The sequence below is a fragment of the Chionomys nivalis genome, chromosome 25 (genome assembly GCF_950005125.1).
Source record: "Chionomys nivalis chromosome 25, mChiNiv1.1, whole genome shotgun sequence".
Classification (NCBI taxonomy): Eukaryota; Metazoa; Chordata; class Mammalia; order Rodentia; family Cricetidae; genus Chionomys; species Chionomys nivalis.
The window spans coordinates 16,042,007-16,069,647 of NC_080110.1; the positions used below are offsets into that span (position 1 = coordinate 16,042,007).

General features: G+C 35.3%; 1 protein-coding gene across 1 annotated transcript; it reads right to left on the minus strand.

Annotated features, from left to right (window-relative positions):
* Positions 1 to 9,077: 9,077 nt before the first annotated feature.
* On the minus strand, positions 9,078 to 27,439 carry Alx1 (ALX homeobox 1). Its single transcript, XM_057758164.1, has 4 exons — positions 27,199 to 27,439; positions 24,093 to 24,397; positions 21,236 to 21,364; positions 9,078 to 9,427 (listed from the first exon to the last, which is right to left on the minus strand). The coding sequence occupies exons 1-4, from the start codon at positions 27,422 to 27,424 to the stop codon at positions 9,107 to 9,109; spliced, it is 981 nt and encodes a 326-aa protein (XP_057614147.1). The 5' UTR covers positions 27,425 to 27,439; the 3' UTR covers positions 9,078 to 9,106.
* Between the last annotated feature and the right edge of the window lie 202 nt (positions 27,440 to 27,641).

The following is a 27,641-nucleotide window of genomic DNA, read 5'->3' on the forward strand; positions in this document are numbered from 1 at the left end:
AAACAGCCTCTTCCTGGCTTATCGGCTGGGTTTATTCAAGACCATATCACCACTCTAACAGCATGAGCTAGATGTATATGCTAGGAAGAGTTTTTAAAAAATCAAAAACAAAACAAGAAATGCTCACTTGGTGTTACTGTGCTCAGCCAGCCAGGGATTTCATGAATCGCACCAAGATTTAGACTTGAATAAACTTCAACTTAATACAGTCTCCAGGAAAGAAGAATAGACTTTAAAACAAGAAAACATGTCCTAATCAGGGAGTAAATGACATTATGGAGAGTAAATCCTTAAGTAGAAGATAAGTGTATTAAAGAGATTCACACAATGAATCACAATTTGTCTTGGTTTAGGAGAAAAACCCTTTACAACAGGTTTTAATGCTGATTTCTAGTTTTGTTCATGAAACTAGCTTCATAGATCACTTTTAATAATTTGTGAACTAATTTAGGCTGTCAATATGATAGCTTGACATCAATCCATATAATTTCCTAATGTTTTCAAATAACCTTCCATATAAAGACTTAAAGTGAAGATAGGTTTCTAGTGCAATATTTGGAATCCTTTCACGTGGTTAGATCCAATGCTTTCTAACACGGGGACTTGCATGTAAAAATCAAACAAAACACGGAACAGCTCCTGTGGGAGCATCAGGATAAAGGCAATTGCCTGAGATGGGTTTGTTTGTTAATCACTTTGGTCTACTTTACAAGGTCAAATCCATTCTCCTACTGAAGAATCTCATCTGTTCTGGCGGGGAAAGAAATGTTTTCTTTCACTCCTATGTGTGGCAAGAGATCATTCATCTCCGAAAGTTCTGAAGAGAAACCTCACTACATCAGAGAGAAGAGTATCCAAAGGGCATCTGATGGCCAGGAAGATAGATGGATTTCACTTTCCTGAGACAGACATTCAAATGGTAACAAGTGATAGAAAACAGCTCTATATTTCAGGCCGGTGTGTGCTTGCTCCTGATGATTAAGCCCCCTGTGAGCCATCTGCATTTAATGGGTTAGAACTACTTTGTAGAGCTGCCGCCGTTCTTTCCTTCCATGGCGTTCTTATTTATTTGTGAGGAGGCCGAACTCCACTTTTTAAAAGTGAAGCATGTAAGAAACCCTGCCAAGAGCATCAGAAAGAAAAGGCAAATTTATAGCCTCATGTTGTTTTAAGCATTTAGCAGTATAAATAAGAAGTGTAGATAAATGTGTACAAGTAGAAGCATAAGTGACCCTGTGTTTATCTCAGTTACAATATTTGCCTAAATTCCAGACTGAATTAACCCAGTTAGTTTAGGTAATACCTAATGCTGCTTTTCAGCTGATCCTAGGCTGTGGGGTATTGTTGTTTTTTACCTGTAAGTCAGGTCTTGGGGACTACAGTTTGTATCTGATGATTTCTGCAGTTAAAACTCAAAATCTAATGTGGAAATCATTGCACCTCAAAGCTATGTATATTGTGGGTGCTATCGATGAAATTAAAATGAACTTCTGGTTGTAAATGGCAACAATACTACTACTAGTTCTCTTTGGGCACATACGGCTTACTGGAGTTGTGTCAGTTTTTACTAACATCTCATCATTTTTCTCTGACTTAGAAAAGTCAGTAGCTATGAGTACTCAATAAATATTTGCTGTCTTGAGATGAACCCTGTGGACTGAGAGGTGAGATGGGAAGGTCTGGGATCAGAAACTTGACTGTGTTTTCAAATTGTAACTGATCTCGGCCTCAGTCGAAAGACACACAATATGAAGGACTTCAGGTCACCACACAACCACACTTGCTAAGCTGAGGCAAACGATCCCCAGCTACCAACTTCTTTTGCCATTTATTTTCATTTTTCCTAATTTCATGTCTAGCTCTGTATTAGACCTTTAAATTCTGCCTTAGGTATTTCTCTCTGGTAATCTATTTTTTCTTTCTTCATACCTTTCTTCCATTCTCTCTCCCTTTCCTTCCTTCTATCTTTCCTTCCTTCTTTCATTCCTCTCTCTCTCTCTCTCTCTCTCTCTCTCTCTCTCTCTCTCTCTCTCTCTCTCTCTCTTTCTGTCTTCTTTGTTTTCCTTCCTTCCCTTGAACCAGAAAATATATCTCTTAGAAGAAGCCTTCGGAATTTCAAAGCCATCAATCAGTTTCTCAGCTGGAAAGAGAAAGGTGGAGATAAGACAGAGATTCATCCATTAAACTTCTATTTACAAATTTCAGGCCGCAGTGCTTGATAAAGTGGGACAAATGCTCAACAGAAGCAAACAATGAGTTAAAGACCCAGAGCCAGGAATTCCTAGCTGCCTCTTTTTTCTCTCTCTTGCCTGGAGTTGGGAGTGTTTTCCCCCGCATTAACCTCAGAATCTTCTAGCAGTCTTTTTCTTGGTCAGAGATCAAGGGATACACCAGGGTGAATGCTTCTTATTGAACTTTTCCATCGGCACTCTGCAGATGTCTGTTTTGCAGTTACAATTTTCATTTTTTATTGTCTTCTTTTATATTTAAAGCGGAGTAAAAATATTTTATCTTTTATAATATAAAAGTTTCCATATTTCAACTATACAAGTAGAACAGCTACATCTCAAAAACAGTCTGTAGGGCTTGGATTCATTATAATTTCTATTGGTACGGCCAAGAGATTTAATTCATGAATCCAGCACATACTCACTGTATTAATTTGATAAAAGGAAATTTGCAAAACCTTGAAGAAAACAATTATTTTTTTCCTTGAAATTTGTAAATTCTCACCTAGTTGATAAATATATATAGTATATATATATATATATGAAAAAAATTAAAAATAGTTAAAAGTTGTATTGGCACAATGTACATAAAGAATCCAAAGTATTCTAGATAACATAGCATTTTAAAATTTGCTTGGTCTCTCTTTCAGAGAAGAATTTCAAATAGCCATTTCTGCATATCTCACAAGACCTTGATCTGTCTTTTCTCTATGGACATCTATGAACTATAAAATGTTTATTAGTTGCACTGTTGCCTATTGCAAAGTTTAATTATTCCTTTTTACTTGTTCTTCTCTTCTGTCCAGTAGATTAGTGGCTGTCAACTCTTAGCAACAGAGTAAGAGTAAGAATCTTTCAAAAAATTCCAATAAGTAAAATAAAACTGAATTTAAAGATTTGCAAATAGAAGGGGTGATAAGGAGAGCAGCTAACCTTGACCGAACAGCAGGAAAACTGAAGCTGTTAATACTTCTTTACACATTTCACAGACTTCAACCAAGTAGTTTTCAAACCCGTATTCAGGTTATGTTTCCTTTGTTGCTTTAAAGAAAGCCCATAGGATAAAGCAGCAGATAACACTTTGATTTTGAAACTCTCTATCTTGACTGAACATTCATTTCTTTATTTATTAAATGCTCTGCCACAAAACCATGGAAGAGAGACAACAAATTAAGTTTGAGAAGACCTGGGTTCAGATGAAACTTTATGCTTGGTGATACTTTACAGTTATTGGTAAGAAAATTTTCCAGGGAAATGATTGACCCACCCAAGGTTTTATCGTGGGAGAAGTGGGATTCTTTAGGCCTCACTCTTGTTGAGATATTCCATCAACCATTGTTCTCGTCCAATGTCTACTCTCACCTACCGCACCTTGACCACTCTTTCATTCATACGTATGTATAAGTTCGCCTGTCAAAATGTCCTATTATCTTTAATGCATTCGTTCTGCTAGGCTGAGATAGATCATCCTTTCACACCTTTCATAATGTGAGCCTCCTTTGTGGCGAAAATTTTATTTAAACTGAGGCCGTTGCCATGATGTGGATCTTAATGCTATGCATCTAGAGGAGTCTGGTAAAGCTTTTGAAGTTTTCTTTGTATTTTTTTTTTTTTTTTTTGATGCTTAGTTCTCATTTTAAAATGTAACGGTTTGGGGGGGCAGGAAATGAATCAGTGATTAAGAGATCATGGTAGGCAAATGTGATTGTCTATTTCCTAAGCTCTGAATTCTATGTAGAAACAAGCCCCCACTCTCCTCTCGTGTTTAAATTATGACCTGTCCTCATGGGGAGCTTTTGAATGTGCGTGACAAGTGTTCAAAAACTTACAATGTCTCAGCAACCTGTAGAAAGTTTCCTTTGGCCTTCTACTGGAAGGAAACCTGTGAGGTTTTACCAGTGAGCACAACTGTTCTGGATTGTTCTAGTGAACCTTTAAATTAAGTATCAAAATAAAGAAGAAAGGGAAACTATAAGAATATACTATGTTAAGATGCATATGTACTATTTCTGCCCTTCTGGACACAGGAAGATACTGTAAACAGTGTTGTGATGTGAGATTCGAGTGACATCATTTGTTTTAAATTTGTAGTTGAGAAATTCAGATGGTACATTTAACTTAGAAAATCAAAGCTATGAATGATGATGGAAATATGATGACTGGTCTTTCTTCTTTACTTATTTTATTCAAGATATTGTTTAGAGATTGAGATGGTTAAGAAAGCTTTATTCCACCATTATTTTCTCAGTATAACAGAGGAGTCAATAAGATCTTATTTTCCAGTTTCGCTGGATATATTTTTTTTTTTACAACAGATTTCCAGGATAAATGATGGTGATGTGTTTAATTTCAAAGGAGACTTAGGAACCGTTTTTTTGCTTTTGAGTTTTTTTTTTTTTTTAAATTCCATGGAACCATGAGATTGTCATATGAGCCTGGTGACCTCAATTAAGTTGGAAGAGAAAAACAAAAACAAAACAAAACAAAAAAATTCAAAAAGTTGTCTCCTGATCTCCACACATGTTCACATATCACATACATACAGAGACAATTGTAAAACTTCAAAACTATAAAAAAAAAACCTTCTATTTTGTACTCACTATACTCTGAAAAATACCACATTTAATCAGGTTTTTTCCATTTTTTGTCATATAAAAGGGATCCACTGCACATCATGTCACTGTCTTTATTCCCATTATCAGCATCAGTGAGGCTACATCTTGATTTTCATAAAATATGGATAAAGAATTTAGGGGCTAAGCATAAAAAGATTATTTAATATTCCAATTTATCAAACAGATTCTGTTGCAAATTGGTTAGATTATTCCATATAAAACTTGAGTAGCTATAATAAAATGAAACATGTGTTTTTAATGTCTAATTTCTCAAACTAGAATTGGAGTAAAGAAAAATGACATTTTCAGTAATGAATGTATATTTTCTATTTTAATCAAAAAAGAATGAGAATTCAGCCTAGATGGTAACTCATAAATTAAGATCATTTCTGTCTTTCTACTAAATTATTAAGGAATATAAGGTATAGTTATTTTTAATAAAGCTGTACGCAATGAAATTATTTATATATAAAATGCTACTTAAAGGGGGAAGGAATGTCAGGATCCCTGATAAATTTAAAAAATTGAAACTTTAAACAGTTTATGTGACCACTATAATTTAGTTTTTCACTCATTTTCTCTGTGCCATTATTTAGGTGCTGCTACAGTACATCTGCAGCATCCACAGACAAATTCATGAATCAGCACTGCATGAACACAGGGTCCGGCTGTTATCTGTGTTATAGGGCTTTAAACAAGGACCTGGTATTTCCAGATTAGACAATGTGAAGATGGAAAAGAAAACCATCTTTATATAAAGGGTACTAAAACTGGTTGGTTTTAATTCCAGCACTCTGGAGGCAGAGGCAGGTGGATCTCTTTGAACTCGAGGCCAGCCTGGTCTACAGAGCTAGTTCCATGACAGGCTCCAATGCTACAGAGAGAAATACTGTCTCAAAAAACCAAAGGGGTAAATAAACAAACAAACAAACAGTACTAAGCGCAATGCTCTTTCACACTGAGGCAAAAGAATCAACAGCACATGAAGCAATAGAAATAATGCATTGAGGGGCTGGAGAGATGACTCAGAAGTAAAGAGGAGGTCCTGAGTTCAATTCCCAGCAACCACATGGTAGCACACAACCATCTTTAATAAGATCTGGTATCCTCTTCTGTACTGCAGGATACATGCAAGAAGAACCCTGTATACATAATAAATAAAAATCTTTAAAAAAAAACAAAAAGTAAAAAAAAAGAAATAATGAATTGAAGTAACTTATATACCCAATTTCAAGTTTCCTTAACATTTTGTAGGTTAGGTAACTCTTTTAGTCTCCTGAGATATCTTGACAAAACTAAGGACAAAGATTGCAGGACTTTTATTTTTCCACTTTCTTAAGTCATTATATAAAAGAATATACTAGTTCACGTTAATGATAAATGAGATATTTTCAAAATCTACAAACATTTTTTTTCTGAATTTCATTTAGTTTCATACTTAAGAACATGACCCTTATAGAAGTTCTCTAGAGATACATTTCTTATCCTGATATTCAATCCCTACTTGTTAAGAAAAAAATTTTATAAGAAACATCTTTTAAATCACTCATGCAGAAAAAAAATTATGTAGAAGAATTAAGTTGCAGGAATCAACATCAAAAAGATGTTGGTATTGAACTGAAATACTCAATCGCCCATACTGTCAATAATGAATGTGAATCTCTTTCTTTCAGCTGTTAAGTACATAAGCTCAACATTTGCGTATACAGTAAATATCAAGACAGTAAATGAAGCTTTAATTTCAGTTTAGAAAAAAAAAACACAGGAAGGAAGGAAGGAAGGAAGGAAGGAAGGAAGGAAGGAAGGAAGGAAGGAAGGAAGGATATCCAGAGAAGGTGTTTTGCTTCTTAAATTCTTTGTCCTTAGCTTTTTCCTCACCTATTAATTCCAAAACTAATTTTTGTATATGGTGGCAATTAAAATATATAATAGAATTTCTGACAGAAGGAAAGTGTGTTAGCTTATTAGTGCTAGCCAATGCATGTGTGTCTTACTCCTCTCTTACAATACGCGTCTTGGTTGATGTCATATGCATTAGGCATTTGTCCAGGAAGACTATGAAATCATGAAGGACAGAAACCACCATTCTACCATATACTTCATTAATCCAAACATTACTTCAAATCCTTTATATGTGAGCCTCTGATATTATATTTATACAGTATAGCAGAGATAAAACATCAATTGTAAATGTATTTTGAATTAAAAAAGAGCTTCCAAAATTTCAAACTAATTGCTCAATATAATATTAAGAAAAAAATTTAAGAAGTAAAACCAATAATTGGTGTGAAACTCATACTTTATGCCTTTTGCTTTTCAAATATGTGCATGCATATGTATATGTAATACATATAATGTGTGCATGTTGATATGCAGTCAAATATAAGATCTATAAATACATATGTATGAAAAGCAAAGTGTCATATATACATGTATATGTGATGCCAGCCAAGAAGTTGCAAGATCTAAATCATAAAAGAAGAAAATGAAATGAACATTGTTAATTTGTGAAATGTTTAGCAACAAAAAATTTAGTTTCTACTTTTAAATTTCCAGTTCCCAAATTCAAATGAACCGCATTAATATTAAAGTAAGTCAGTTTCTTCTGCAACATGAAAGATGGTTCACAGCTGTTTTTAGCCCTCCTTTCACAGGGCTCCTGCATTGGAGCCTAATTCTCAAGGCCAAAGTTGAACAAGTTATTCTTGGGAGCAATACTAAAAAGGGAAAGCACAAAAGCCATAAAGAATGGAGCCACGAGGAAGTCAAGGAATGTTTGTTTAGGACATCACTCATCTCCATCATCTGCCTGATTTAAACTTTTATTACAAAAGCTGCCTAATTACTGCAAATATTTTCCCACTAACAAAAGTCACTTCTGGGATAAAAGTAACTTTTCATCAAATTTAATTTAAAAAAAAAATCATGTCTTCCTATTCTCTACCCAAATTAAGGCTTTGCAGAAGATTGTTAAAGTCCATAGGAACCACATAAAGATCCTAACAGACTACAAAGAGTAGAGGATGCTCTGATCTGAACCATGCAAGCCATCTTCGCTTCAATTAATTGACTTTGCCTTTATGAACTTAAGAATCTTTCAAAGGGGCTGACATTTCACTCATATGAAAAAGCTTGGAATGTGACAGAGGAAAGGGAGGAGAAGTAAATCAAAGAAGTGAGCAATTTTCCAGATGCAATGTATTTTTTCTTCTTCTTCCTTCTCTTTAAATAAAAAAAAAAGAAAGAAACTAGAAATGTTGGAGAGCCTCCTGACATCTTAATTGTCTACGCAAAACACAGTAGCAGAAGTGCCTAACCCACAGAGCGTCAAGACCCAGACAGGCGTGCATCTGAGCATGTACATACCCACAAAGCAAACTTTAGTTCCAAGCTCATGTTCCTTTGGTTGAAAAGTTACCCCGAATTTGCTAGATGTCTGTGTATGCGATTCAATCAACATCATTTTAGCACAAAAACAACATCACATTTGCTACCATATCTTTGTTTTAATCACTAAGTCACCATCTTCATGCTGGCCTCTTTACCTAAAAGTTTCATTTATAAAACCTGTGCAGTTGGCTAGACTTTAAATCACACCAGAATATTTCAGTTGTCACCTTTAGCCATATGCTTGCAAGAAACTGTGCTCAGATAGTTCATGCAAATACCGATCCATTCAGAAAGATTTCCCCCACCCTGCCGAGTAGAAAGTCACTAAACCATTGAAAGGTTAAAAAAAAAAAATCTTGAGTCTTGAAGATAAATTCTGAGCAATAGAGTATATGATCATTATGTCTTGGAGCCATAGAAGGGGAAATGGCGTTAGCTCTCAAAGCCCCCTGGTTCAATATTGCCTTTTTCCCCAGGGTTTTTCCTCGTTTATCAGGTATCATTTTACAAGGAATTTCTTGTTATTCACTACTAGCATAAATCAATCTATGACAGAAGGATTTGTTTAATACATTTATTCCTTTAAGAAGTTGCATGACCATATTTCATTGACTTGTACAATAGGAAAAAAAATCTTACTACTAAAACAGAGTTTGTGGAGGCTAGTGCATGGTAAACCTATTTAGTCCTTTCACGGGTCCACTCCTAGATTTTCATGTTAAATAATAACAACTATTCATGTGAGCTGGTCTCACTGTATATCTTGACCTTTAGCCCATCCACACACAGCAGCTTATTGTGGTATCCTTTAAATATGAGAAATAAGAATGTTTTACTCTGCTATTAGAAGATAAAATAAAAGAGTACTGTATGTTACATGGCCCATGAAATATTGGCGGTGTGCTCCTTCGCCTTCATTCTCAGAACGGCGATACTGGAAGACCTCCTTTCAAAGTCTGGCTTTGTTTCCAATGCATGTCCGTTGGTAGCCCCAGTGAGAAGAGAGTCAGTGAAAAAATTGTTGAGGGGCATGTGACCAAACTGGTTCTGGTGGTTTGAAAACCCCGTGTAACTGGAATCTGTCCGAGGCGAGTGAGAATAAGGTGTCATGCAGGAGGACGCGTCACGTGGTAACATGCATGAAGTAACCACAGAACCACCACTTGCATTTCCTGCCCACAAATTGTTCTGAATCTGGAATACATGAAACAACAAATATTACATTCACACATTCTCACTTTGGTACTCTTACGTTTACAAACTTGGCTTAACTATTCACTATTTGACCCAATTATAGGAGCTCTGTAATTTCATTCAAGTATATAAAACAATGACTGGAAAAAAAACATTATTGAAAATGTCTTACAGTTTATTTATTATAATAAGTCAACAAAGCTTCATACAGAAGCACAGAAAATACCCCCAGGAAACAAAGCTTTCGTGAATTTTTTTGTTATAGTCATGATGTAAAATATACATGAGATATTTAGTCATGAATCATGGCTTCTTTTCATGCGTTTAGGGAAGGAGATTAAAGCATGATCTTAAATTTAAAGATAATATTAATCTTTCTAAACACAGTGTTACAACTGTGTTTTTCCTGGTTCTGAAGCTGGACTCTTAGCACAACGTTTTTTTTTGGAAACTATAGCTGACTTTCACACAGTTTTGTTTGAAATGTTATTTTTCATTGTATTCGTTCAGAAAGTCCTTTTCTGTTTCATTGCTCCTTGTGTCCTATATCGACCCTTCAATAAATTGCTCTGAGATTCTGAAATATATGTACTTGAAGCATGTGTCCTACATTTTATATATTACTTGGAGAATTCAAAACTGACATGTGTAATGTAAAACACACTTATAATTCTAAAACATCAACCATGACCAAATAATAGAAGTATAGGTAAAAAAAAAATTGCAAATGTTAGGATGTCCTGTAAAAATAATTAAGGTACTACACACGTAACAGATGACCAAAGAGAGGTACAATTTGTGATCAGCAAATTCAACATTCTTATGATTAAATCTCTAGAGAAAATAATTAAAGAAAACCATCAAGCACAAAGTTGTCAAAGTTAGTAGCATATAAAAGGGACATTGCAAAGACTTTTTTAAATGAAAATTTTTAAGTAAAAAGTATCTCATTCACAATAAGCAGCAGCAACAAAAACAAAAACAAAACCAGACCAAAGAAATTACTGGGATACACGTGGAAAGTCATCATGGGTGGAAGAGGGGCAAAGGAGGACTAGAGACATTTATGTGGTAGAGTCAGGCAGGGAGATGCAGTCTCGAGAAATGAATAAACCAAAAGTAGGTGCCCTTGAAGGGTGCTGTGCTCTTTTGCTTTGCTTTATGAAACAGAGACTGGCTCTGTAGTGTAGATATGCCTAGAACTTGCCAAGTAATCCAGGCAAGGCTCAAATTCCCGGTCCTCCTGAGTCAGCCACCTGAGTTTTGGGATTACAGGAATACACATGACTCCAGGCGTGTTGCTTCCAACAGCCTGAGTATAATACATTTAAACCAAACATGGCACCAATGTGTATTGTCACCATATCTGGCTTTCTTCTATTTTTTTTTTTTTTGGTCATGATAAAGAATCAACAATGATTTTGACACATATGGAAGTCTTGTAATTTTCATATTCCAGGCTTCTACATATAGCCTCTCATATAGTCTTACAAAACCCAAGTTGAATAGCACTCTATGACAACCTATATTTTTATCAATAATAGAGAAAGGTATTCATAAATCTAGCTCAAACTGATAGAGCAGTTACTCTGTGACTCAAAACAGGGTGGTGCATTTGTTTCCAAAACATGAAAGAAAATGTACACATTTTAACACTTTTGTAGGGTACCACACCAAAACACTTACTGAACAGCAAAATACTTATTCCTGTGTTGTTCTAACATGGACTCCTTATGAAATAAATTTAAATTTTTATTTTAAACATGTATGTCACTTTATGTATAAATATAAATTCATAGAGTTGACTGGTGAAACTATGTATAGATGTATATAATTATTTGCATATAGATTAACCCTTAAATCACCATGTGCTGTGTTGTTTTACTGTCTGCTTACTCCTCTATCCAATTTCACATCAGCCAGAATGATTGCTGGGCTATGTATTACAAACCAAAAAAAGGACTGTTAATGTCATTACTCTGTCAAACTAGCTATTCGCAACATTCAGTCGGATATTGTAAAACATTGCACAACCCACAGTCACATGACTGAAAAAAAGCTTTCAGAAAGAAAGGTGAACTTGTTTGCTTATTTAAAAATGAATAGTAATGGGAAAATTTACTTGCCTCTCCTTATTAAAGTGTTTCTTAATTCATAATGTCACTAAAATTTATTATATTCCACATGCATAGAAATGTTTCCAACCAATTACACAGTGAGAAGAAGGGGGTAAAGGCAACTAAACAATCCATAAAGTTTAATAAAGAAAATATTTATTCTGAAAAAGAAGTAACAGTAATCAACTTGTAAATCTAAAAAAAGTCTATAATCTATTCTTGTTAAAAACTAGGGCAAATGATTTTACTAGCATACACTTATCTGAATCTAATCAACACATGAATGCATTATTTGTGATAGAGAAAATTTCTAACATGTAGGTATATTTTCTGAGCAGACAAAATGACACAGCCAATTACTCACAGCAATAGTTTAGTTTGGATATGCAAATATTCTGAAGAATTTGCAACTTCATCTCCTGCGCAGAGAACACTCAGGAACATTTTCTAATAGTATTTCTTCATGCTGTCTCTCTATTCCTTCTTACTCCCATCCCCAAAGAGCCTTTATTTTAAAAATATAATCTATTATGTTTCCATAGCAAAACATCAGATGTAAATTATAAGGTAATATACCATAAGAAAACGTGATTTTTTTTCTCTAAAATATTTCCTCTGGGTATTTCCATATCTGACAAGGATGGTTAGGATCTAGTGATTGACAACTAATAAACGTTAGTTAATTGCCATGTCTGTCATAAACTACAAAGACTTTTATTTTAGCACAAATACATGGGTGTTTTACAATCTGTCCTTTGTAGAAGGTAAGTCTAAAATAACAAAAACAAACAAACAAAAAACAGAGACCTGAGACTTTTAGCTAGACTGAATAACCAATAAGGTCAAATCTGACCCAAAGAAATTTAAAGATACTAAAATAATGCTACTATTTTTGAAAGTTATTAGTGCTTATTTATTTGTGCATATCTCCAACTTTGTAATTCAAAGGCTCTACTCTATGATAGCAAATTGAATGATTACTGCTCATTATTATTTTACTTCTCTTGGCCTATAAAGACAAATCCTTCATAAAATGTACTGTATGATTCAAATGTTGCCAAGAAAGTGAAATTTAAACAAACCAAATACTGAAAGTATGATAAAAATTTAGGAATTACTTGTATTAACACAGCTAATGCGTGTTTATGGTTGGAAGTCTAAATGGTCATAAAAGTAGAATCATAACAAAGATCATATTCAGATTCTTCTATCTTGCTACCTATTTTTACCAACTGTAATTTTTTGTCATCAAAACTTATTTCCCATCCCAGACACATTTAAAAGGTACTTAATCATTATGTATGTGGTATCAGATCATGGAATCACGGAGCAATGAAAAGACCAACTCAGATAAAAATGAGGACACAACTTCAGTTCCTACTTGGTAGCTCTAATTTTAGTTTTAAAATACTGAAAATGGTATATCAAATACAAGGATTTTTGAGTCAATTTCCATTTTTAATTCCTAAAAATATATGGATTGGGTATACAATGCAATGAATGGAAGTTAAATTACATATTCACCAGAAAATCCTCTACTAAAATAGTTTCTCTTTTTTTGTTTTTTAAATAAAATTTCACCTTGGAAATGAAACCAGGGATTTGGAAGTAGGTGTGTTATCTCCAACTTGAAATCACTATTGTATGCAGCAGGATGATACTGACAGCATGAGGAAAAGCTGGACAACTGTCATGCCACCGAAAACGTAAAAGCACTGTTTCCTAAGAAACTGAATGCCTAGAAACCTTCACAGTAGCATCATATAAATGTCTTTAAAATATTACTCTAACAAATTCTCTGACTCAAATATGTAACAGTTGATTATTTGTCTTTGATTTTTGAGTACATTCTTATCTTTTATAGAATTTGTAATAACTGAAAATGATTATTTGTGGGAAATCTTTCAAATTCAAAATTATTTCAGTTATGAAGGAGTAAATAATAGAATTTACTTTTACTATTTTATTTTTATGAGGCAATTATGTGCATATAGTACATGTTCCAGACATTTCTTATACTGTTTCTTCATCGATTTCGGTGTGTACACGAGTTACTCTGATCCAACTGTGCCTAGTCAATCTTATAACAATTATTTTATGAAATTCACAATTATGGTGAAAAGCTAAAATGACCATTTGTTCATAAAGTTGACTTTATGCAATGGAAAAGTCTATAATATGAAACAAGTATGCACATGCCTTGATTTTTCCATGTTTTCATTCTTTTTTTTTTTTGGTTTTTCGAGACAGGGTTTCTCTGTAGCTTTGGAGCCTGTCCTGGAACTAGCTCTTGTAGACCAGGCTGGTCTCGAACTCACAGAGATCCGCCTGCCTCTGCCTCCCGAGTGCTGGGATTAAAGGCATGCGCCACCACGGCCCAGCCCATGTTTTCATTCTTGTCTACTCCACTTTGGAGTCATATATTATCATAGAATGTATTCATTCCCGCTTGAGCAAGTTTGTTAGTTTTATTTATTTATTTATTTATTTATTTATTTATTTATTTATTTATTTATTTATTTATTTTGCTGATGGTTAATATGTTTCATTTTGTTTTCCTTTGCTTTGTTTTTTTAAGACAGGATCCCACGATGGAGCATGGACTGTCCTGTGGCTTACTATGTAGACCCAAGTTGCCCTCCAATTCAGAGATCCAGCTTCCTCTGCATCATGAGTGCTGGTATTAAAGGAATGAGCCACTTGGCGGTTATACTTATTTTTCAATTGCTTTTTATTTTTTTTAATATTTTTATATATTTTTGAGATTAAAAGAAAATACACCACTTTCTTCTTTCCTTTTTCATCCTCCAACACTTTCTATGTCCCATCCCTTGATTCCTCCCAAACTCATTGCTTCTTTTCTTTAATTGCTTTGCTGTTGTGCTTTTTCCACCCACCACCTCCTCTACACACATTCACACACTGTACTAAAGACAAATTAGAATTTTATGTTTGCAATTTTTTAATTAACTTGAATTTTTATACAATTATTTTTAATAGCTATGATTTTCATTTTTAAAAATCTATAAAGACACGAGGAATTAAAAATAGCATTTGACCCACCAGGGCAGCATGATGAGACACCATGTCAAAGTGATATACACTAATTAAATTAAGTATGACATAGGGAAAGTTATAAATCATAAGTGAAGCTATGTTCTCATAGGAGAGAGAGTAAACTGCAGGCTTTAACCCACATATCTGTTCTAGTAGGCTGGCCAAGCTTTATTTTCTATAGGACTATTCTCTGTTCATTTGAATGATATTTCTTTCCATATTTTCCTCATGTATTCTTGTAAACTACTTAATTGTATTTTTTTCTTAAGATACACAAGTGGTGAAAAATTATTTAAATCTAATGTAATAACTTATTCTAAGCAATAAAGAAAAGCCATAAAAATCACATTAAAATATGGTTTGACACTTGAAAAAAATAAATGTAAATTTTCATAATTTAAATAGTGTGAATTATTTCTTTGAGTATTATTTTTATAAATTCAAATTTTTAATATTTTAACATAATTAAAATAATAAGTATTTGAATTAAATATATCTTTCAACTTTATGAAAAATTTTTAAATACTAATACTTTGAGGCAGACAATATTGATAAAATATCTAATGAAACGTATAACTTGTTTTTGGCATATATAAATGTATATGAAATCGTCTTCATGTATAATTTTGAAATCTTATACATTAAACTGAAACAGTAGCTTCACTCATTATAAAACTATACTTATTTGGATAACATAGAATACCCTGCATTTTTCTGACTCTAAATATTACAGTTAGTGAAAGTTCTGTACTACCAATATGATTTGCTGTCGTAATATAATATGGTTCCTCTATATTTGGTTGCTGTATCCTTCCATAACTGACTATTCCATAGGTATTTCACAGACTAAAAACAATCATTATCCAATAAACCAAACACAACTTTATAATTAATGATAGTGAAATAAACATGATTTTTTTAAGTCCTTAAGGAGTAATTTTACTCTGTTTGAATGAAGTTAAATACTACAGTTTTAAGAGAATAGGGAGATACTTAGAAAACAAATATTGATAACTAGTGGCTATAAGATTCACCACCAATTAGTGAGAGTTCATTGTGTGCAAGGGACTGTCCTAAGGACTTTGCATAAACCATTTTGTTCAACGCTCACATATGTCTTGTGAACTTTTATCCTCTTACTCTAAGTGAGGAGAAATGTTCCTAGAAGTTAATCCATTTGCCAAAAATCTGAAAGTGATTAAGCGGCAAGTCAGGGTTTGAATGCAAACCATTAGGTTAACCCTAAGATCTCCTCACCTCCCAGGATTCAGCGCCAATGAAAGCAAGTAAGCAAGGGCTTTTATTGTTGTTATTATTCGAAATCGATTGAAGCCTCAAGATAAAGGAAATACCATCACCACTCATGGTGCCAACACCGCCTGCACTAGTCCCCAAAAACTTCGAAGTTTACAAATAAGGACTCCAAAGGAAACCAAGGAATTACCCAAAAGCACCTAGCTACATAATAGATACTTTATAAAGTAAATGTTTCTGTGATCCAAATGAAGCCCAGCAACATGGAAATAGCAACCCTTGTAAGATTAAAGGTTGGCAGAAATTATTTAAACCTCAACAGAAAATACCTCCTTCTTCAAAATTATTATTATTATGTTAATTATAAATAAATGAGGATCTAATGATGATAGGTTCTTTCTTGCTCTAAGGCTAAAATCATTTAAGTCTCTAGTTAATTGGGTCTAGTTGCTGTGCAGAAATGTGTGTGTCACTTAATTTAAACAATACCTAGCTTGTGATTTACCTATAGATCAGAGAATTTTGACCTAATAATTTACATACCCTCCATGCCTAAACCAGCAACTAACATGGATTTTTTGATAAAATGTAAAGAATATGGGGGAGGGGTCATTATGATGAAAGGGGGTCTGGAAATCTTTCTAGTCTATTAAACAGAAGAAGCAAGGAGAGATTAATTGCTTAAACCCAGAGGTGCCGCTTCTCATAGAGACTGCAGAAACAGTAAATCAGTACTTGCATTAACGTCTACTGACTAATAATTTGTTTACTGTCACAGCAATACAGAGGTTATTAAAAACTGAACTGTATTTTTAAAAGGCTAAATTACAGGAAACAAGAAGACCTTCCATACCACATACTTCACTGTCTCTAAGAAGGTTCTAATAGAGAGAGGACTCAAGAGGGTCAAGGAGAAAATATTTCTTGGGTGGGGATGGAATTCTTTTAGAGAAAAAGAATCCACACAAGCAGTGAGACTGTTCTTAGTACAATCATGTCCTGGAGCACCAAATAATTTAACCTGATCATAATATTCCCAAATGGCAACTGATATTGTAGGCAAAACCAAGGTACTATATATTTATATTTATATCTATCTATCTATCTATCTATCTATCTATCTATCTGTCTGTCTGTCTGTCTGTCTGTCTGTCTGTCTGTCTGTCTGTCTGTCTGTCTGTCTGCCTGTCTGTATATTGTGTGTCTTTGCATATGTATATATATCTACATATGTGTATGTGTGTATATATATGTATATATATATATATGTTTTCTTTTTTACCTATGTTTGTGGGTCCCTGTGTGAAGGCATGTACATGTGAGGACAGGTGTCCACATCACTGGCACCGGTGTATCCTCAATCTTGGATGCTTGGGAATCAATCTCAGGCTCTTACCAAGCCAGTTCTCCAGCTTTGAGCTCACAGAGATCCTATGATCTCTGCCTCCTGAATTAGAGGTATGTGCACTATGCCTGGTTTTAATGTATGTGTAGTAGTTGGTTGATCGATTGGTTGATTGGTTGGAACAGGGTTTCTTGAAGTCCAGGTTGACCTCAAACTCACAGCTAAAGATGACCTTGAACTCGTGTTCATTTGGCTTCCATATGCTACTCGGTGCTGGGATTATAGGTCTGAGCCGCTATGCTTAGTTTAAACTGTCTTCAACACATAAAAAAAAAAAATGTTACCCTAATGTATGTGACTCTCGACATTATCCAGCTCATCTTGTTCATTTGCAACAAAAGATAAGCAGATTTTTTTTTAAAAAGAACTTATCACAATCTAAATGGATTCAACACTTTAAAAAATATTTTGCAATATTCTTCTACTAACTTGAAGATGAAAGCATACTTTGCTTTGCAAGAAGAAAGTCACATAGATGACAAAATTGACTACTTTGTTATGAGATGAATTTAGAAGACAAGATTGCAAACATAGTTCTTGGTGCCTAGCCTCAGATGACATGGCCTCACACGAGACTATGACAAGAAAGATTCGAAATGCCTGGTTAAAGTAAACCTGGGTTGTTCATTTCTGATGATATTTCTAGAGTGATATTGCTACTAAAAATTAAAAAAGACCAACTGAAATAAAAGTTTTTTAAAGCATGATACAAGTGTTAGTTACTATTTATGTCCTATGTAGACATCTTTCTGTTAAATACAGTGATTTTTGCCTACTTTAAAAGACTACATTTTAAGTCGTTTTTGTTTTTCCTGTATTTCTGTGTATGGTTTTGCTTCCCTGCCAAATTGTTAATTCTTTATTTCTGCCCTGCCTCCAACGTTCTCCAGTTTTCAGCTTTTTTTGCAGTTTGTACATTCCCCCTGCCCTGTAATTAGTAACAGTACCAAATTCAATGCTTTAGTACGCTAAGTTGTTGGATTCTATTTCAGTGCCTATTTCTCCTGTTATGTGTTTCTATTTTCAAGCTGTATGAGAGAAAACATTTCCTTTAGGCTAAAGCTTGGGAGACATAATTTTCAAGTAATTTTTTTTCAAAGAAACTAGAATAAGTCTATTCCATTCTTTATGTTGAAGGAGAATTCTACCCTGGCTTTTGCCAGTTTTATTGTGACATATGCTTCATTCCAGAATTTCTAACCATACAGAAAAAAATAAATGGTTTACCAGTAAGATAGGATAGTATGAGAGGTTGTCACAGTCCTCATTATATAAGCATTTATTAATTTTTCTGTCAAAACAAATTTAGCACAATTCTTCTGTATTCCCATACTATAGTATGGCCAATTTATTTAAATGACATGGACGTTTCAAGGAGAATAAGAATAAAATTCCCATAATTTGTGGAAATTCAAAAATAAAACTAGTCAGTATACACCTGGGCATACATTACTCCTGCCTTAGCTATGAGGCTACCGTATTTATTAACTGATGTTCAAAGATGTGAGATACAATAAGTCAATGACAAAATAATGCTAGAAGAAGGGATGGTTAGTCAGTTTGTTAGATTCGCCCCAAGATTTTAATTGGTGCCAGGCCCAATTCCAAATGTTTTACGAAACAGCAAATAAGAAAGATGAACCAAAAACACAGTAACCAACAGCCAGGAACGCAAAATAGGAAATATAACTAGGCCTCGAAGGCAAAGGAATGAGGACAACCAGCAGTATTCAAAATGAGGGATTTCAGTCAAGAACTATGTAGAATACAATTGTTTAAGTTCTACTTGAAAACAGTTCGACAGCTGGTACCTTGGCCTTCCAAAATCTCAAAGTTAGTAGCTTCAAAATGATATAAGTTGTGTAGTGTCCCAATTATTTATTATTTTGCTGGCCTGGGGTACATTCCCTGCCTCCCTAAAGAAAATCGCATATTCTACCAATGGAACTCATGGTTCTTTTTGGATTATGTAGCTGTAAATGTGTTCGCCAGGAAAGAGTGTGCTGAATGAGTTAAGATGAGCCTTAAACCACAATACACACAAGCAAAATGGTCTCAGCAGGCTTTGTGCATGCGTGGGTGCATGCATGCCTGTGTGCGTGTGTGTGTGCATGTGTGTATGTATGTATATATAAATGCAACAATAAAAACTAAATAATAATTTGAGAGTGAATGAGGGACTTGGGAGGAATTGGAGGGCAAGGTAGGAATAATGTAATATGAATATAGCATTCTAATAAATTATTTAAATAATATGTTTTCAGAAAGATCTTGTGCAAATGAGCCGAACATGACTCTGGTTAAATTTGGGTTTTATCACAAGTGAAAGTAAATGAATACTTCCTATTTCACTGCCTCATATTTCCTATGAGAGAAATGAAGAAGATTAATATCCACTATAGATGGCTGTTACTTTGACTAAATAAGTCCTAATTTAACCCATTTAGGACATGGCCTGAACAGTACATAAGGGTCAGGAAGTGAGAAAAACTGTAAGGTATGGCAGAGCTTACAATCCAGAGTAGAAATGTCTTCATAATATTTTGTTAATAAATCAACTGTCACGTGAAAAATATGAGGTTAATGAAATTTCCCAAGCTCTCTGGCCAGAAGAAAGCAAATGATAGCCATGGTTTAAACCAGGTAGGAGTAAGGTAACTGATTTCAGATAAGTTTGAAAGGACATAAGATATACTAGCGGAGGAATGTGGCAAAAATTAAAAACATTTCCATAATACTGGCCTCTTGAATCCTGCTGGGGATAGCCTGATCCATAGCAGTTGCTCATTGCCTGCCCTGTAGGAAACCATCCATGTGTTCATGGGCCAACTACTTGGCATAGCTAGGCTTTCTTTTCCTAAAATGAGAGAGCTATACTTGGTGTTCTCTGACACTCCTTTTTAATGTGCAAAGGGACACAATAAATTTAAAGAATTATATGCAAATGTGAAGTTTCCCAAATCCTTTTCAAAGGAATTTTTAAAGACAAAAGAATATTGTCACTAGAGGACTGAACTCACATGGGGGGGGTGAGAATTTACAGTTGAACGGAATGGTTGTTCTCACATTCCAAGCTGAGATAAACTTGTTCCTGGAGTATCAAAATGTTTATCCAGCATACATTTCATATTGTTTCCCTAGCAGTGTCTCACAAAGCATGTATCAATAAGTAACAAGGTATAAAACATCACATAGCTTGCTCCAGACAATCCCCATTACCCCTCTCAAGCATCAACAAAGCAGCACAGAACATCATTATTCCATATTTAAAATATATAATATGATAGATTTGAAGATGAGAAAAGACAGGCATGTATATGCAAAGTGTGAAAAAGAAGAAACATTATTGATTAAAAAGTAAGAAAAAGAAATACAAATGTTTTTTGAAATGTGGTTAGAGAGTTTCCATTATAAAAAACATCTTATGGATGATGGCTTTTATAAACATGTCTCCAGATTGTAAAGTATTGAATGAGCTCTTGAAACAATGAATGCCATCAAATCTGAAAAAATAGGTTGGTAAAAAAAAAATAAGTTTTTTAAAAAATTTGAGAAGTAAAAGGTCCCATTTGACAGCAGCATTTTGTATTTTGCACAAAATTATGGCCAGGGAGATTTTGTGACAGGCAACACACTTTTTTAAATGTAATGGACAAAAATAGCCTGGATAATTAAAATGTTCAATAAAATTAAGATATATCATTAAATACTATTTCTCTTTTTTCCAATTTATAAAAACCCCCTTCCCCCCCAAAAAAATCCCAAAGGGCACAGATCATGGAATATTTTTCAGTGAATGACTCTGAAAGAAATAAAAAAAATCAATAAATCATGTAGTAAATAAAAATGTGTTAAGCATGGAAGGAGTTTTGTGGAGGTCAAAGTTCCACTCTTCACTACTGTGCTAGATCTAGTAAACCTCTGAGTGAAATCACGCCCACTCTCCTTGATGAGCCTCCGTCTCATCGGCCATACCTGCGGGTAGCTGTCAGTCCTCGGCAAAACTGATATGTCGTAGGTGGCAGCAAAATGGCTTTTAGCTTGCTGGATTTGGCCATAACGTTCTCTTTTTCTCCACTTGGCCCTTCGATTTTGAAACCAAACCTAGTGGTATTTTTTAAAAAGAGTATAATTTTAGCTGAAGAACATTTGGTAAAGTAAATTTGACATTAAAATTTTCATGCCAGAAAGGAAAACCAAGTCAGTACAAAACGACAGCAAAGGATTTTTTTTTCATCAGAACAGGAGTCACGTGTTTCACATTGTCTTGTATTCTGATAGGAGGCGTGGCATGTCCAGGAGGTAACGTAACTTAATAGAAAAAGTGGGGTTCTAGACAAGTTATCTTATGTATCTGTGCCTGTTTTTATTTGTGGAAAATAAAAAAGGAATTTGTGCATATGGTCATTCTTGCTGTTAAAGGGCATCATCCTCCAAGTGGATTTAGTGAACTTGAGAGACAATATCTCATCCTTTTTTTTCCTCCAGCCAATTCATAACCCAATTATGATTTTTGTCTATGGACAAATTTTCTTGAAAATGTGTCATAAACAGGAGACACTTCTGAGATGAAGTTGTACTTAAATGATCTTACAAAAGTCAAGGACTGCTATTTTGTCTAAAATGATTGGCAACAGTGATACCTTGATTACTTAGAAATAGGAAAATAAGGTGGCATATTCTGTGGAGTATTGTAGGGCTGATCGGTGAAGTGCAATCAGCTGACGCTAAACTGTGGTTTGAAAACACATAACTGTGCTTCTTAGACCCGATTAAAAACGCTTATAGATCGTAAAATCAGTGAGGCAGACAGAACCATGTGTCACGAATCCCTGTGAGTTCATCTGCTTCTCCCAGGTCATTAAATGCCTTTCATGGTTTCTCAAATTATGTCTTAGAAATCCTCATCCACACAACGGTATCCCTGAGAGGAATCCTTACTTCTCATGTCTTGCTCTTGAATTTTTAAAATTCTAATATTGCAGTATTCTAAAAGGAGAAACAGAAAATTTTATTTTAAATGAAAAACTTTGATATTTTTGAGTAAACACCATCTAGGCAGCGTTCAGGAACCACTCAGTCTTCTTTATATAACTACATGCAGACTCTAAATGGTTTAGAAAGAAATTGAAATCATGTATAAATAAATATAAATTACAAATTTTTTCACTAAACTTTACTTGGAATTTGCATATACTTTTCAAATACCAAATTCTAATTTCACATATTTTATACCATCACAGCCTTTGCTGTCTATTAATATTCGGCTCAAGGCCTACACATATATGGCAGATTATGGTTTGAAGAGTGTTCTGAAATCACAATCTTTCAATAGCTACCTGGTAAGTATCATTCCCAAGTTGCATTGCTAGTATCAAATAGTGCCCATCATTACAAGGCTATGGGAAAATATGAGGAGAACACGTATTTTTCTGTGAAGCACAAAGACTACACTGAAAATCATAAGTGCTTTCTGTCTCCTCCCCTGCTCTGTGACAGTCTTTAAAATGGGCATCGATTTCCACACTCCTGTTAAATGCGTAACCTGCACTAATATGGGTCAGGTTGGCTCGCTCTGAATGTCCTCCAACAGATATGGATCTGTCCTGAAGGGGAAACATACAGGCAACAGCTAATCAGTCTGCATGTAAACATATTTTTCTATGGTAACAAGTATAACTAATTTAAATAACAGTCACGGGACAAAATCACATGCAAGACTGCTGTTAATACTAGACAGTTCCAACGTTCTTCATTAGTGCAAACTTTCTATGTTTTTTTTTTCTGAACTAAGATAGAATCACCCTTTGCTTCAAGAATGTTAAGCATAACCTTCTGTCTGTTATCCCAGACTCACCCCATGTGGTCAGAAATGACAAATGGACCATACAAGCAAAACTAACTTCATTAACAAAGGAAAAAAATCAAAATTTGTTCATCTTTCTATTTCAATAATTTAAGAGAGAAGGAATTCAATAACGTGGTAAAAGTATATATAAAGAAGAAACGCCTTTTGGATTATTGATGCCTTTCAAATTTGTACTTATTACTTAACAACTAATAAAGTATAATTTGAAAATATCAGCTTTAGCCACAATAAAATACTGCTGAGAAGGCAGGTAACATTTTATCCAGTATAAACTTTTCTTTTAATTCTTTTTTTACAAGAACTTACATTTATCGCAACTTCTGGTTTAATGATTTGACTAAGTAATTAAGAAATATATAATCAAGTACATAAAAATATTTAAAGTACATTGTTAGTAATTACTCTGAAAAAATGTACACTTACCTAGACCTTAAAAAACAAATATAATGGTATGTATTTATAATGGTTGGGGCAAAAAAATTCTAAATGAGTCATTTTACATTTCTTAAATTTTATTATTATACATAATTATTTAGAGTTAGTATTATTATTTCATTTTTTCCATCATAATAATTCCAACCTAAATAAAGATTTAGATTTATGGGCTAGTATTTGAATAATCTGCCAATAATTCATACATAATTAAAAAACAAAATCATAATAGTTGAACATAAATCAAAGATATAAATTAGATATATTTACTTATTAGCGAAAGGTAACTATGAAATTTGGGTTTTGTCTTTTAAGTTTATCTTTTTTTAATCAGAGACATAGTAGCATATTCTATTCTTTTCAATGACCTCATTTTTAAGTTTCTGGAATAGCCCTGGTCCCTCAGCTTAGTGAGGGTCAAAAGCAACATGAAATTTTAATGGGCCAGTTTGCTCACACATCATTTTGGTCCAAATAAGATTTCTTATTGTTATATTAGCCCTCCCTGAAAGGCCACCATCTGGGACCTACCTGGACCCTGGCCTCAGTGAGCTCTGTTCTCAGTGCAAGCTGTTCTCTGACATATACATCCGGGTAATGGGTTTTTTGGAAGACCTTTTCTAGTTCCTCCAGCTGCAAACTGGTGAAGGTAGTTCTGTGTCTCCGCTTTTTGCTGCTGGATACGTTGCTGTCACATTTGTCCCCAAGTTCATCCAGTTCGCCCTTCTCTGGCATCCCTTTCACGGGAGACATCCTGAGGTTGTTGCAGCTGTCCATTGCTCTATTCAGCTCGGTGTGAAGGGGCTGTCCTTCCACTTTGGTGATCCCATAGTTTACTGTACTCGGAAGGGAGAACAGGAATTCTCAGGAGAGTGAAAGATACTTTGATGAAGTAACTAACGCGAACTAATTTCAAGCACCAGGAAATAGGTTTGCTAGTAATTTACCAGTATTCTATCATCACACGGTGTGCAACGCATAATTATTAATTCACTGTTGATCAGGCTTAAAAACAGTTATAAATATGGACACTGAATAATGATTTGTCAAAGTCCATAAAACTGTTTTATATGGCAAATGTACTGTTTATGCATATTATTTATAATCAGATTAAAATAGTCAAGTGAAAATTTGCTCCCCAGACTTTAAAAAATTCTAAACCACCATGGCTTTTGAAATGTGTATAAAACATATAGCATATACTTTTATTTTGTGCATAAGACAAAATTAGACTACTGATTTTCAAAAAAGTGACACTTCACGTCATTAGATCTATCTCCCACCCCCCACAAAATGATGCTGAGCAGAGATTTCCATTGAATATGATTTCTATTACAATTCACACATTTGAGCTCATGTCTGAATTTAAATTTCGTGAACCAACCCATCTTTACATTAAAAACGTCTTGCATCCCTTAAATATTTCATACTTCCCTTCCGTTTAACTCGTGTCTGCTTAGGTCAGAATGTCTTTTTTTGTTTTCTCTAGGAACGCTCAGAAATGAAAATTATAAAAATAAAGTAAAATTTAAAACGGCGTTTTGCATTCTGTCAAGAGTTATTTTAATTTCAATGATGTTCTTGAGATCGGAGAGTTCAGGCTTGCAATAGAACAAGAAACTAATTGTAACGCTAAAATTCACAAATACCAGGAACATAGGAAGCAGGAGCGATTTGGGGTTTGTGTTGTTGCTGTTGTCTTGTAAGAAAAACAAAGGCAATCCAACCAGAACACTAATTCCCAACCACTGATTGTACTTTTTTCATTTGCTTCTTTAGAAGGGGGTGGGGGTTGGGTGGGAGGGGTGGTATGCCCCACAACGGTTTGAAGAACCTTTTCATGAGTTCTACAAATGTATTGAATTTTACTGTCTATATACTCTAAATTGCACATTGATCTTAAGCAAAGAAAGATGCGATGTAAAATTAAATATGAAGAGGGTTATGACTGATGAACAATAAGGTTTTGTCTTAGGAGACAAGAGTTAAACCGGGAACTGCGGCAATTAGAGTTGGGGGAGGGGAACCCGCAAGACGCTGGGGGCAGGACTGGAGAAAGACTGGCTTTTTTTCTCAGATGTAGCCGGTAACCATCCCTGTTCATTTTGTTCATTATTTCACCGTTAAAATTTTTCCAAACAGTGAGACAATCGCTTAAAAGTTAATGAAGCACTCCAAATCAGTCACCGTTGCACTCTCCCCTTTCCCCGACTATTTAAAAACACTGCTGAATTTATCTAACAGTCAGCGCAGGCCACTATAAAACCATTTGGAAAAATCCTGTCAGTTTAAATGGCTTCGTGCACGCATCTAAAAAACGCCGAAAACACAGAAGCGTCCGCCGAAAAGCAGCCAGGAAGCCAAAACGTTCTTGTACGTAAAAATTTGCTGCTCCAGTCTTTCCAGATAAACGACTGAATCCATTTCAGTAATAGTGTTCTCTATCGTATGTATTTCTTTTTGTTACAACCGAACAAGTCAAAAGTCGCCCTCCGCACTGAATAAAATTAGTGGGCTATGAGATTCGTTTAAAATCTGCGTATGAAGTATCGTACGATTGAGCTGCCGAAAGAATAAATGCCTTGCCAGATATTTGAACTTCCATTAAAATAGAAGGCGGAGGCTTGTTGTAAATATTTCACACTTAATTCGTTTGTTATTTGAACGCAGCCCGCTCCTTACAGCTCAGGGGTGGAGTATACACTTTGATAAGGAAAAGTCCTCTTGGAATCGTAAACCCGCTTTAGCGGTTGGGATGTGAAATGATAGGTCTGTACTGAGCTACAAGATAGAAAGAGATAGATGGTTTGTTTTGATAACATTTTGACTTGGAGAGAGACTCTGGCATTCAAAGTTGAAGATTCTGTCCAGAAGCATTCCGAAAGGCTCTTTAGGTGGCATTTTTATGTGGGTAAGATAAAAGTAGACAACGCAGAATCCGAATACGAATGACGTTGGCGGGAAGGCTTTGCTCAAAGCCAATGTGACTTGATGTTTAAGAATTTGTGTTTGTAGGTTGCAAACGCAAAGAATAAGTAAATAAAATCCGCACAAATCAGGAATGCACACAAGCTAATAAAGAGCAACAGAAATATATACACCATCTTTACAATGGAAATATCATCACGTCTTAGACAATAAAACCAGTTTTGTTTTTATTTTCTCCCCACCTAAAAGAGTTCAAAGATTTTTGATTTCCAGACCACTGTGACGCCCAGTCCAGTGATGGATTTTGCGTCCTTGCGCCCTGGCATTCCGGCGGGGCGGGGATCCCAAGTAGGCGCGCTATCTTGACTCACATACTGTCTTTTTTACCTATACTGGGGTCCTGGCCCCGTCCAGTTTTAGATTCTCTTGGAGAGCGGGGTGGAGGGGGTATCGCTCAAGATTTAGCACTGGACCCTGGTGTGGTGCCGAGTACCAAAGCGTGAGAAAGTGCGGGGCTCCAGGCTGCCTCCTTTGGTTCCCCCCACAGTCTGGATCCATGCTCCCCCATTTCTTCACTACGACCCGCAGCGCACCGCACATTGGGGAAGGGCAACTGAGGCTGGTGCTAAGGCTAGGGCCCCCGGCCTGGCCACCCGGAACTAAGGATAAAGGATGGGGTTGGGGCTGGAGCCCGGCCCTGGTGACTTACCGCTGCTGTCCTGACAGGGCGAGGTCCTGTCCAGACGCACGTGATGCTCAGCTCTCGGCAGCGGCCCGAAGGCCTGCACGCATTTGCCTGCCGTTGCTTTGCCGTAAAAGGACTCATTGTCCAGGGTCTCCATAACGTGCTCCAACGCGCCTCCTGTGCCCATGTAAAAGTCACTGTTTTTACTTGGCGGACTTTTCAGGGCAAACTTCTCACTCAGAAACTCCATAATCCAGGAAGGCTGTCCGCGGCTTCTCGGGGCGCGGAGGCTGGAGGGCTCTGAGGGAGGAGGGAGCAGTGGGCGGGAGGAGGGAGGGTCAGAGAGGAGGGAAAGGGAAGCGAGCCCCGCGACGCCAGGAGCTGCCCAGCTCCCAGCCTCTTAATGCGTCCCGGCTGCAGAAGGGACACCCGAAGTTGCTTTTATATCTTGAAACTCAGCTGGGCTC

Bases quoted from the DNA above. Each gene is read 5' to 3' on its own strand.
- Alx1 (XM_057758164.1), bottom strand. From the start codon at position 27,424: ATGGAGTTTCTGAGTGAGAAGTTTGCCCTGAAAAGTCCGCCAAGTAAA. The intron at 24,398-27,198 runs GTAAGTCACCAG...TTCCGAGTACAG, and splicing joins GCCCTGTCAGGACAGCAGCG to TAAACTATGGGATCACCAAA. The intron at 21,365-24,092 runs GTAGGTCCCAGA...AAATACCACTAG, and splicing joins TCACTGAGGCCAGGGTCCAG to GTTTGGTTTCAAAATCGAAG.